The sequence below is a fragment of the Rhinatrema bivittatum genome, chromosome 3 (genome assembly GCF_901001135.1).
Source record: "Rhinatrema bivittatum chromosome 3, aRhiBiv1.1, whole genome shotgun sequence".
Taxonomy (NCBI): Eukaryota; Metazoa; Chordata; class Amphibia; order Gymnophiona; family Rhinatrematidae; genus Rhinatrema; species Rhinatrema bivittatum.
Window position 1 is genome coordinate 31,238,217 of NC_042617.1, and position 12,300 is coordinate 31,250,516.

A 12,300-nucleotide genomic window follows, 5' to 3' on the forward strand; every position below is an offset into this window, starting at 1 on the left:
CAAAGTCACCATAGACCAGTGGGTCCAGTCGGTCGTAGCTCAAGGTTACCATCTAAACTTTCTTTCCGTACCGTTGGACTCTCCACCCCAGCAGGGTGGACTTCCTCCAACCACTCTCAACTCATGCAGGGGGAAGTTGCTGCCCTCCTGCAGTCTTAACGCCATAGAACCAGTTCCTCCCTCATAAAGGGGACAGGGCTTCTACTCCCAATATTTCTCAATACCGAAAAAGACAGGAGGCATTTGCCCCATATTGGACCTTCGTGCCCTAAACAAACATCTTCGAAAGGAGAAATTCAGGATGGTAAGCTTAGGCTCTTTACTCCCTCTTCTCCAAAGGGGGGATTGGCTTTGCTCTCTAGATCTAAAAGACGCCTACATGCACATAGCAATTACCCCGTCTCACAGAAAGTACCTCCGGTTCCTCGTCGGAAACCAATACTTCCAGTACCAAGTACTTCCATTCAGCCTGGCATCGGTCCCTCGTGTCTTCATTAAATGCCTGGCAGTAGTAGCCGCATGCTTAAGAAAACTAGGCACTCGCGTCTATCCCTACCTGGATGACTGGTTACTGAGTGCTCAATCTCCAGAGGTGAGTCTTCACTCCCTCCATCTTACCGAGTGGCTCCTACTATCCTTGGGATTTCTAATCAATTATCAGACAGTCCAATCTGATACCGTCTCAATCACTCTCCTTTATTGGAGCAGATCTCGACACCATCCAAGCAAAAGCTTTCCTTCCCAGGGACCGAGCTCATACGCTGGCAGTGCTTGCACGCACTGTACAGTCTCACCGAACCACGACTGCTCGTCATGTCCTCGTCTTGTTGGGACATATGGCGTCCTCGGTCCATGTTATCCTAATGGCTCGACTTGCCATGCTAGTAACGCAGTGGACATTAAAATCCCAGTGGTCCCAGGCCCCACCATTCAATGTCCAACATTGTCCATGTCACCAGGCAGCTTCGTCTATCACTAGCTTGGTGGATCCAAGAGTCCCACCTGCTCAAAGGGCTACCATTTCAGGCTGTAGAACCTCAGGTCATTATGACAACCGATGCTTCCACTCTAGGTTGGGGAGCACATGTCAACCACCTGCAAACTCAGGGAACCTGGTCTGCAGCAGAAGCGCAACATCAGATAAACTTTCTGGAACTCAGGGTGAACAGAATGCCCTTCTATCCTTCCAGGATTGCTTATGCAACAAAACAATCCTAATCCAAACAGACAATCAAGTAGCGATGTGGTACATCAACAAGCAGGGGGGGACCGGTTCCTACCTCCTATGTCAGGAAGTAGCGCAAATTTGAGCTTTAGCGCTCTCTCATTCCATGCTACTGAGAGCAACCTACCTGGCAGGCGTGGACAATGTTCTAGCGGACAAACTCAGTCGTGTATTTCAGCCCCACGAGTGGTCCCTAAACCCCGCGGTAGCGGATCAGATATTTCAGAAATGGGGGTATCCAAGCATCGACCTCTTTGCGTCGCTTCACAATCGCAAGGTGGAGAACTTCTGCTCCCTACATCGCAGTCACAAAACTCCACCGAGGGAAGCCTTCGCCCTCTCTTGGGAAACAGGTCTCCTGTATGCCTACCCCCCACTTCCTCTCATCAGCAAGACTCTCGTGAAGCTACGCCGAGACAGGGGCCTCATGATTCTCATAGCCCCCTACTGGCCGCGTCAGGTTTGGTTTCCCATCCTTCGTGACCTCTCAGTCCGTCCACAAATTCGCCTGGGCACGGATCCGTCCACAAATTTGCCTGGGCACAGATCTCAGAAGAACGGACAACTGCGCCATCCCAACCTTCAGGCCTTGTTGCTGACAGCTTGGATGTTGAAAGGCTAATCTTGTGGCCTCTCAATCTCTCGGACTCGGTATCCCAGGTCCTGATAGCTTCATGAAAGCCTTCTACTAGAAAATCTTATCATTCTAAATGGAAAAGATTTTCATTATGGTGCATTTCAAAGGAGTTAGATCCCTTTACCTGCCCCACTACGAAGTTTTTAGACTACCTCTGGCACCTCTCGGAGTCGGGTCTACAAACGACCTCCATTAGAGTACATGTCAGTGCGGTGGCCACCTTCCATAAGGGTACAGGGGATGTCTCTATTTCGACACAACCCTTGGTAGTGCGCTTTATGAAGGGCTTGTTTCACCTCAAGCCCCCTCTCCGTCCCCCGGCCCCTGCTTGGGATCCTAATGTGGTTTTGGCGCGACTCATGAAACCTCCGTTTGAGTCTCTGCATTCCTGCGAGTTACGGTATCTCACGTGGAAGGTGCTCTTCCTTCTTGCTTTGACCTCTGCTCGCAGAATCAGTGAGCTGCAGGCACTGGTTACTTACCCCCCTTACACAAAATTTCTTCATGATCGGGTGACCCTTCGCACTCATCCTAAATTTCTGCCGAAAGTAGTCTCTGAGTTCCATTTAAATCAATCTATTGTTTTGCCTACTTTCTTTCCAAAACCCCACTCACATCCAGGTGAACGGGCTCTGCATTCCTTAGACTGCAAGCGTGCGCTAGCCTTTTATTTGGAACGCACTGCAGGCCATAGGAAGTCCACCCAGCTATTTGTCTCCTTTGATAAAATTAAACTGGGAATCTCGGTGGGAAAGCAGACCCTGTCCTCCTCGCTGGTGGACTGTATTTCCTTCTGCTACCAGCAAGCAGGCCTTCCGCTCCAGGGACGCGTTAAAGCGCACTCCATTAGAGCAATGGCAACGTCGGTAGTACATCTTCGGTCTGTACCTCTTGCTGACATCTGCAGAGCTGCTACTTGGAGTTCTCTCCATACCTTTGCAGCCCATTATTGCCTGGACAAAGCTGGCACACAAGATTCTATCTTTGGCCAGTCTGTTCTGCGTAGTTTATTCTCAGCTTAATACCCAACTTCCTTCCAACATCCTGCTGGGAATTTCAGGCTGTCCGTTATCCAAAATCACCTCTGTTGCATGTCTTTGGGTGCTTTTGGTACATTGCTCGGGCATCCTCAGCTCGCTATTCACCCATATACGTGAGGACTACCAGCCTGATGTCCTGTGAGAAAGCAGAGTTGCTTACCTGTAACAGGTGTTCTCACAGGACAGCAGGATGTTAGTCCTCATGAAACCCACCCGCCACCCCGCGGAGTTGGGTACGCTTGCGATTTATTTTATTTTTCGCACATACTTTTTACTATACATGAGACTGAAGGGAGACCCCTGCTAGATGCAGGGTTTGTACCATGCTGGGCATGCCCTGTAGGTGCCAGACAAAGTTCTAGAAACTGACAAAAGTGTTCCATGATTGGGCTCCATCCTGATGATGTCACCCATATGTGAGGACTAACATCCTGCTGTCCTGTGAGAACACCTGTTACAGGTAAGCAACTCTTGGAGGTGTTTGGGATTGAGGTCCCTCCGGAAAATTCCCACATGGGCTCCATCGATTCAGTCATGGTCGGTCTCCATGGTCTGACAAAGACCTTTCCTTTCACCTCTCAGTAACGGATTTGTTATTTAGAGAGTGGGATACTCCAGGATGTACATATTTAGAGGAAAGAAGGAGCAGAGGTAATATGATACAGACTTTCAGATACTTGAAAGGTTTTAATGATCCAAAGACAACGACAAACCTTTTCCGTCGGAAAAAAATCAGCAGAACCAGGGGTCACGATTTGAAGCTCCAGGGAGGAAGACTCAGAACAAATGTCAGGAAGTATTTCTTCACGGAGAGGGTGGTGGATGCCTGGAATGCCCTTCCGGAGGAAGTGGTGAAGACCAGAAGTGTGAAAGACTTCAAAGGGGCGTGGGATAAACAATGTGGATCCATAAAGTCTAGAGGACATGAATGAATGTGGAAAAAAAGATTTGCATTCACAAAATTGCAGGGAGTAGCTTGCTTTTTACGGCAGTTACTACCCCAAACCAAATAAGCCTGATACTTCACTTTCAATGTATATCCAGCATAGCTCTCTGCTTCAATGGCAGGGGAGTAAGACTGATACTTCACGCATATCCAGCATAGCTGTCTGCTTCAACGGCAGGGGAGAAAGACTTATACTTCACGCATATCCAGGATAGCTCTCTGCTTCAACGGCAGGGGAGAAAGTCTGATACTTCACGCATATCCAGAATAGCTCTCTGCTTCAACGGCAGGGGAGAAAGTCTGATACTTCACGCATATCCAGAATAGCTCTCTGCTTCAACGGCAGGGGGAATGAAGAAAAGGGGATCTATATACAGACAACCAACAAGGACTGAATTACATAGTTTGGGTTAGAAGTGTGTCAAGTGGCTGGAAGCTCATCTAGTAAGCATAATGTCGGACAATGCCACATCGGTGGCCTACATCAAGCATCGAGATGGCACCAGACGCCAACAGATGTCGGTGGAGGTAGCTGTGCTCATAGTGTGAGCAGAACAATATCTCCAAGATATATTAGTCTCCCACATTGCCAGGAAAGGCAATGTACGGGCCAACTTCCTCGACGGGCAGGGCTTGGACCCAGGAGAGTTAGAGTTGGCATCCAAGCCTTTCAACTCCTAGTGGCATGCTGGGATCGTCCATATCTGGATTGCTGGTGAACTCAAGCAACGAGTAGGTACCAGGGTTCTTCAGTCGTAGAAGGGATCTGAGAGTGTTGGGTTTCGATGTCCTCTTTCAGGTCTGGCCGCAGAGCTGGGTATTGTATGCCTTCCCACCATGGTTGAGTATAAACGGGCTTATTCGCAAGATTGCAAGTCAGACTAGAACTGTACTTCTGCCATGGTAAGCCGATCTTCAGAGTCTTCAGAGACTACTGGTGGACAGTCCTCTCAGGCTGCCACTCAGGGAGGATCTCATGCATCAGGGGTCCATCCTGCACGATGATCAGGTCGTTTTTTTGTCTTATGGTTTGTCTCTTGAGAGGGCCCGGTTACTGGAGCTTGGTTATTCTTATTCTTCTGCAGGGATTTCCACTTTGCTCCAAGCCAGGAAATTTTCTGCATCTATAGCTTATGTTTGGAGAGTGTTCGAGAGCTGGTGTAAAGAGCAAGGCTCTCATTCTCTCAAGCTTGAAATTCCACTGATAACTGGAATTTATATAGGACAGCTCCCTTAAAGGCTTGGCCCTTAACACTCTGAAGGTGCAAGTAGCAGCTCTTGCTTGTTCTAGGACAATGATGGTGAACTCCAGTCCTCAAGTGCCACAAACAGATCAGGTTTTCAGGATATCCACATTGAATATGCATGAGATAAATTTGCGTGCACTGCCTCCATTGTATGCAAATCTAGCTCATGCATATTCATTGTGGATGTCCTGAAAACCTGGCCTATTTGTGGCACTCGAGGACTGGAGTTCGCCATCACTGTTCTAGAGTCTGAGTCAGTCGTGGAACATTGGACACATCTGGATGTGAAGTCAAGTTTAAAAAATGAATTAAATATTTACGTCCTCCCTTGTGGCTATCAGTACCTCTTTGGGACCTTTATCTGGTCTTGAGTTTTTTGGCGGGTCCTAAATTTCAGCCACTGTGTGGTCTATCTTTGTGCCTGCTCATCTTGAGAGCGGTTTTTCTGGTAGTGGTCTGTTCAGCACGCTGGGTCTCCGAGCTGCAAGCTCCTCCTTGCCATGAGTCGTTTCTATGAATGACTCTGGGGATGGTACAGCTTAAGACTGTACCTTCCTTTTTGGCCAAAAGTCGTTTCGGAGTTTTATTTGGATCAGTCTATTTCCCTGCTCACCTGGACAGGGATAGAGAGGAGCATGATAATCCTCTGTTACATGCCTTGGATGTTAAGCAGGGTCTGATGTGGTACTTTAAAGATTACTAAATCTTTCAGAAAATCTGATCATCTATATGTGCTCCATGGTGTGGAGGTAAGCAAGATGAACCAGCGATGCGGGCAGCTATAGCTCGTTGGGCACTGCCGCCTATGTGATTGCCAATGTCCCTTTGCCTAGTTAGGTTAGGGCACCTTCTGGCAGTATCATGGGCAGAGCTTCGATTATTGTCTCCTGTCGAGATTTGCCAAGCAGCAACACTGTCCTCCTTACACACTTTCTCCAAGCATTGTTGCTTGGACGTGCAGTGTTGACAGGACCGCAGGCAGCTTCCCACCCTTTTTGGGAGTAGTTTTGGTACATCCCACTGGTGTGAATTGGTGTGGTGGAGTGCAGAGGAATGAGAAATTACTACTTACCTGATCATTTCCTTTCCTCTAAGGAAGGCAGGCCAATCCACAGCCTGCCCCTGAGTTGCCTAATTGCTTTTTGTTCGTGCCTTCTATGCAGACGACAGAGTGTTATTTCTATTCATTCGTTTGAATGACTGGTATGTGACATAACCAACCCCTAAGATTAGTGCATGTTAATTCTTTTGGCTGAGCTCAGTGTTCTTGATTGGTGGAAGCATGAGTGGTTGACTGTTAATAGTCATGTTTTAGTATAATCAGTTTGGCTTTTCCAGAGAATACTGGCGGGCTGATGTCAGGGCAGGGCTATATGTCAACGAGTCAGCTTTACTCCATCTGCTGGTAGAAGTGCATAACCGACTGGTGTGGATTGGCCTGCCTTCCTTAGAGGAAAGGAAATTATCCTTTCCATTTTGGCCTCCCCAGCTAGCCCGCGCGAACCCATCGGGGTTAGGGCTCTCCCAGCACCTCGCGGATCTCCCCGCTCCGAGTGCGGACTAACCCCAGGGACCTACCGGACGGCCAAACACCGGCACACCCGAACGGCGGTAAGCCCCGCCCACTGACGCAGAACGCGACCTCACTGAGCCCTTTAAAGGGACCACGCCAGACACCGGTGTCGTGCGCACGAAGGAGCGCAACAAAGGAGCCTGCCCCTTTCTGTGCCCCTTCGTGTGCTCCGAGTGCACCTCCTTAACTCAGTCTTCATTGGGATCGCTAACTGCCTCTAACTAACCCATTGTTTGTGACTGCTAACTGCTCCTCTGTGCCTCCTGACTCTGGTGCTCACACTGCTCCCCTAGATCTCAGCACCTCTACTGCAACTTCTCTCCAGCGTGTTTGTATACCTTGCAGTTCCTAAGGTAATTCACACTACTGTACAAATTTTCACACTACTGTACAATTTTTCCGCCTCCCATACTGCAGCTCTGATTTATGTGCCCACTGTATTGCTGCTCATATTGTAATTCAGATAATTTCTCCTTTGCAATGCCCTCCCTCTGTAATTCAGACTACTAGGGTAACCAGCTTCCTCTTGATACCTTCTGCTTCAGCCCACCACACCAGTCTTTCTGATTCAAGTTCTCTGACACACTGCACTTCTCCGCCCAAGAAACGTCTCTAAAGGAACTACACCGCCTTGCCCTCCATCCTTGGCGTCTGTGTCCCTGGGCCCTTCTTCAGGCGCTCACCCCCCCTTCCCTCTCACAGTGCCTCCGCCGTGGATCGCCTCTATCCCGGAGCAGCTCCAGCTCCACTAACAATAGCGGCAAGATGCAAATCTACCCTATCCCCATCATGAATCACCTTGACCGCATTCCCAAAAAAACACCCACACACAGACCCACCCCACAAGAATTCTCATCCCCATTATGATTTCGCCCCTTACTCAACTTCTGGGACTCACGCTCTTCACTCTAACACTGTTCAATGCACAGTCCCTCACAAAAAAAACACACATCCTCAACGATTACCTACTTGACACCAAGCCAGACATTTGTGCTATCGCGGAAACCTGGCTCAAACACACGGACATAGCCCTGATAAACCAACTACCGCTACAACTTTACGACATTTTTTCACTCCCCAAACAAAAAAAAGAGGAGGCGGCCTTCTACTAGCTGCCAAAAAAGAGTTTAGACTAAGTCCTCAGTCTGTGAAGACCACCTCGAAATTAGAAATAGGTCTCTTCAAATCCAATCAGTTACAAATCATGTTCATTTATTCTCCTCCTGGGTTACTAGACACGGATGCCTCCCCTCTCATAGAATCCATTGCGAAATACATAAACACTGACTCCCCAGCTATGATCATGGGGGACTTTAACATCCACGTGGACGCGACACCGCCATCCCCCAACTGCGAAGCCATCCTGACCTCCCTCAGGGCCATGGGTTTCAAGCAAATCATTATCAAACCCACCCATAAAGCGGGCCATACCCTAGACCTTATCTTCATAAACTCTGGCCTCACACTCACAACTTCCCCGGACTGCACCCCAGTACCCTGGTCTGACCACATAATGATATCTACTATCCTCTCAGTGAAAGAAAGACCTCCCCCCCCAAACTACCATCCACTTCAGGAAATCATGCTCATTGGATGATCTCAACACCCATCTCTCCGAAGAACTCCATAACCTAGACGTCTCCAACCCCAATTCAGCCCTCTCCTCCTGATACAATATCACAAACTCGATAGCCAACAAAATATGCCCCCTGTCGGCAAAAGTATCAACCCAGCCCTTAAGAAAAAACAACCGTGGTTCTCTCCAGAATTACAGAAACAAAAACGAGAACTTAGACACAAAGAATGCAAATGGCGCAAAGACCCTTGCCCCAACACTCTGACCGCCTACAAAGCCTCCCTTCACTGCTATAGGAGCTCCATTCTACGAACAAAAAGAGTCTTCTATGCCCGCAGAATCCATGACTTCCAATTCGATGCCAAGGCTCTGTTTTCTTGTGTGTCAGAACTCACGAAAATATCTGCCCTGGCCATCCCCGACAGCCAAGCCCAAAGTAAGTCCAATGAACTCGCAGCCTTCTTTCAGAAAAAGATCTCCAACCTCTTAACACTTCTCTCTCCCAACACTACTCTCTCCCACCCACCCCCCATTCGCCACCTCGTCTTACTCGGGAGCCAGCTTCGACTCCTTCGAAACTGCATCTTCACTGGAGATCGAGTCCATTCTTAAGAAAATGAAACCCTCCACCCACCCTTCAGACCACATCCCGACAAAACTTCTTATATCTATTCCGGACACTATATCCAAGCCACTGGCGGAAATTATTAACTGCTCCTTATCGCAAGGAATCGTCCTCGACGCTCTAAAACTCGCCACCCTTAAACCCCTACTGAAAAACCTAACCTAAATCCAGGAGACCTCTCCAACTTCCGTCCCATTTCCAACTTGCCGTTCATCACAGAAATTATGGAGAGACTGGTCAATTCCCAACTCTCCGACCACCTGGACAATCACAAAATTCTCTATCAGACTCAATTTGGTTTCCATAAATCTTTAAACACTGAATCCCTCCTAATCTCTCTCACAGATTACCTCGTTATGGGCCTAGACAAAGGAAAGTCATACCTACTAGTTCTACTTGATATATCGTCCGCCTTCGATACAGTGAACCACACTGTCCTACTAAATCGCCTATCAGACATTGGTATCTCTGGAACAGTCCTCAGTGGTTTGAGTCATTCCTCAGTAACAGACACTATAAAGTCAGAATAAACAACAAAGAATCCCCCAGCATCAAATCCACCTTAGGAGTACCTCAAGGCTCGTCCCTCTCCCCCACCCTCTTTAATATCTACTTACTGCCCCTCTGCCAGCTGCTAGCAAATTTGAAATTAAAGCATTTCCTATACGCTGATGACGTGCAGATTTTGATCCCCATAACAGAATCCCTACCCAAAACTCTCAAGTTCTGGGACAGCTGCCTGCACTGTATTAACCTCCTCCTCTCCAGCCTAAATCTGGTCCTTAACTCAGCTAAGACTGAACTCCTCCTCATTTTCCCAGAGCACAACGACCTTTCGCAGCAGACCTCCTCCTCCACCATGGTGACTCAAACGAGAGATCTTGGAGTGATTCTAGACAACCGTCTGAACTTAACGAAATTTGTCAATAACACAACCAAGGACTGTTTCCACAAATTACAAATTCTAAAAAAACTTAAACCACTCCTCCACTTCCACGACTTTAGGGCGGTCCTCCAGGCTACCCTATTTTCCAAGATAGACTACTGTAATGCCCTCCTGCTGGGACTCCCGCTTCTACCACCAAACCCTTTCATATGCTTCAGAATGCTGCCGCCAGAATTCTGACAAATTCCAACCGAGGAGACCACATCATGCCCATTCTCATGAATCTCCACTGGCTCCCTATAAGCTTCAGAATCCTGCATAAGTCCCTCACCATTATTCACAAGACAATACACAATCAGCACTCATTCGACCTACATATCCCGTTACGTTTACACACTTCCAAAAGACCTATAAGAGAGGTCTATAAAGGAACCCTCCATGCCCCCACTTCCAAATCCACCCTTCGTAAATCCACCAGGGAACACGCCTTCTCCACAGCGGGGCCATCCATCTGGAATACCATGCCTCCAGACCTCAGACAGGAACCCTGCCTGTTGACCTTTAGAAAAAAACTCAAGATCTGGCTGTTCCATCAAGCCTTCTCATAACTTGATACTCTCCCCCATGCCCCTGGGACTGGAAAGTCATAACCCTATCCATTTTGTTAATCCTCCTCCAGTACTGCCACGGCTCTGCTCCGTGGTCACCCTTGATTTCTTGTATAGAGGTTCTATTTTATTTATATATTTATTTTTGTATTGTTGTATAGAGTACGCGATATGTGATTCTTGGCACATACAGTACTTGTTAAGCTTATAATGGTTTAAACTTCTGCTGTCTGCTCTCTCAGTTTCCCAAGTTACCATGACACCTTGTTTTTTGTAACTTTTTCTTTTTTTCTTCTCGTTACCGCTAATGTTATAATACCCCGGTTCCTTGTAAACCAATATGATATGATAATTTCATGAATGTCTGTATATAAAAGAATTAAATAAAATAAATAAATAAGTAGTAATATCTCTATATGCACCATCTGGTGCAGATATTAAGTGCTCAAAAATATAAAGCTTTGGGGGAAAAACATTTTTAATCCCTATCCAGGGATCTTTGTCAGGACTGAAGATTTTTTAAAATTTTTCTTTCCTTGCCCCCCACCCCCACCATTAACCAGATCTTCAAGATAGAGCGTGAAGGAGAGCGTCAGCGCTTCAGACCATTCCAGGAGCTGCACAATCGCCAGCTGCTCTGGCACGGCTCTCGCACCACCAACTTTGCAGGTATCCTGTCGCAGGGCCTCCGCATTGCCCCGCCTGAAGCTCCCGTGGTAAGCAGAAATTGTACCCTACACACGCCTAAATGGGACCACCTTTTGGGATAGTGTTTATGAAACTGGGAGGGGGGAGGGAACGAGGTTCGATTTGATGTAACTAATTGCAGTACGTTAGCTATTTCCACCCCCTCTGAATTCACAGAACAATTTTATCACTTCTTTGTTGGAGGGACGAGGGGGGAAGGCAGCTGAAAACATTACAAAGAAATAAAATGGGAGCATGATCTGACAAGTTTGAGAAACGCTGCGCTAGAAGAGGGATGCTCGGAGACTGCCAGCGGGTCTGATGTTCCTGAAGCAAGGATATGTAGGAATATTATCTGTATTCATTATGTGTCCCCTGAAAGCCTGCTGGCGGCTCTCGAGGACTGGAGCTTAGAACCTCAGTTTTAGGATATGTTTGAATCTCATCAGCTTCTGGGATACATCCTGAAAGCCACAGTCTCTTCCACCTGCTGCTGACTTGTCACTGAGGTGGAGCTTCTTTTTCACTAGTGATCATGTACAACATTTGGCCATCAGTGTAGCATGTACAAGATGCTTCAACTGACCTTTCTTGCTGTACATTAACCAGAGGTCTTAGAATTGGCTGTCTCATCACTGGGCAATACACAACCCTGTGTGCTTTATTTTTTTCTCAGTAGATCGATACCTGGGTTAATCCAATAATGCCGAACTTAAAATCAAATCCTTCTAATGGCACTCGCTAATGAAGCCCCCTTTATTGTGTTATAATTACCTGGGAAGGACTTCTGATATAAGTACAGTCAAAATCACTGCTAATGTGAAAATAAAGAACTTTCAGACTGAGATTAAACATCCTTTATCTTCTTGTCTCCCTCCCCAGACTGGGTACATGTTTGGTAAAGGGATCTATTTTGCAGACATGGTCTCCAAAAGTGCCAACTATTGCCACGCGTTCACTGGTAACCCTATGGGCTTACTCTTACTGGGAGAGGTGGCCCTTGGAAACATGTAAGTGATTAATTTACTGACTGGGGTTGGCTGGCTATGCTAGCAGCACAATGTGTGTATATAGCATTGGGCTGAGAAGAAAGATGGATCTCTCTGCCGTATGTGAAGCAGGGCTTCCCCGAAAGTTAGCAGAAGCAGCAGGTCACTGAAAGACAGAACCAAACCTTCCCTTTTGTTCAGTAAATGAGAATGAGGCTGGAGAAGAGGGAAGGGCCATACAAGAACCAATGTGATCTTCAG

The 12,300-nt window shown here is 47.4% G+C and overlaps 1 protein-coding gene across 1 annotated transcript in view; it reads left to right on the forward strand.

The window, feature by feature from the left end:
- The window catches only part of PARP1 (poly(ADP-ribose) polymerase 1), a 233,401-nt gene that overhangs the window by 195,054 nt on the left and 26,047 nt on the right, over nucleotides 1-12,300 (forward strand). Inside the window, exons 19-20 of the mRNA XM_029593046.1 lie at nucleotides 10,927-11,079; nucleotides 11,933-12,060. Of these exons, the coding sequence (XP_029448906.1) occupies nucleotides 10,927-11,079; nucleotides 11,933-12,060 (281 nt within the window). The remainder of the gene's footprint in view (nucleotides 1-10,926; nucleotides 11,080-11,932; nucleotides 12,061-12,300) is intronic.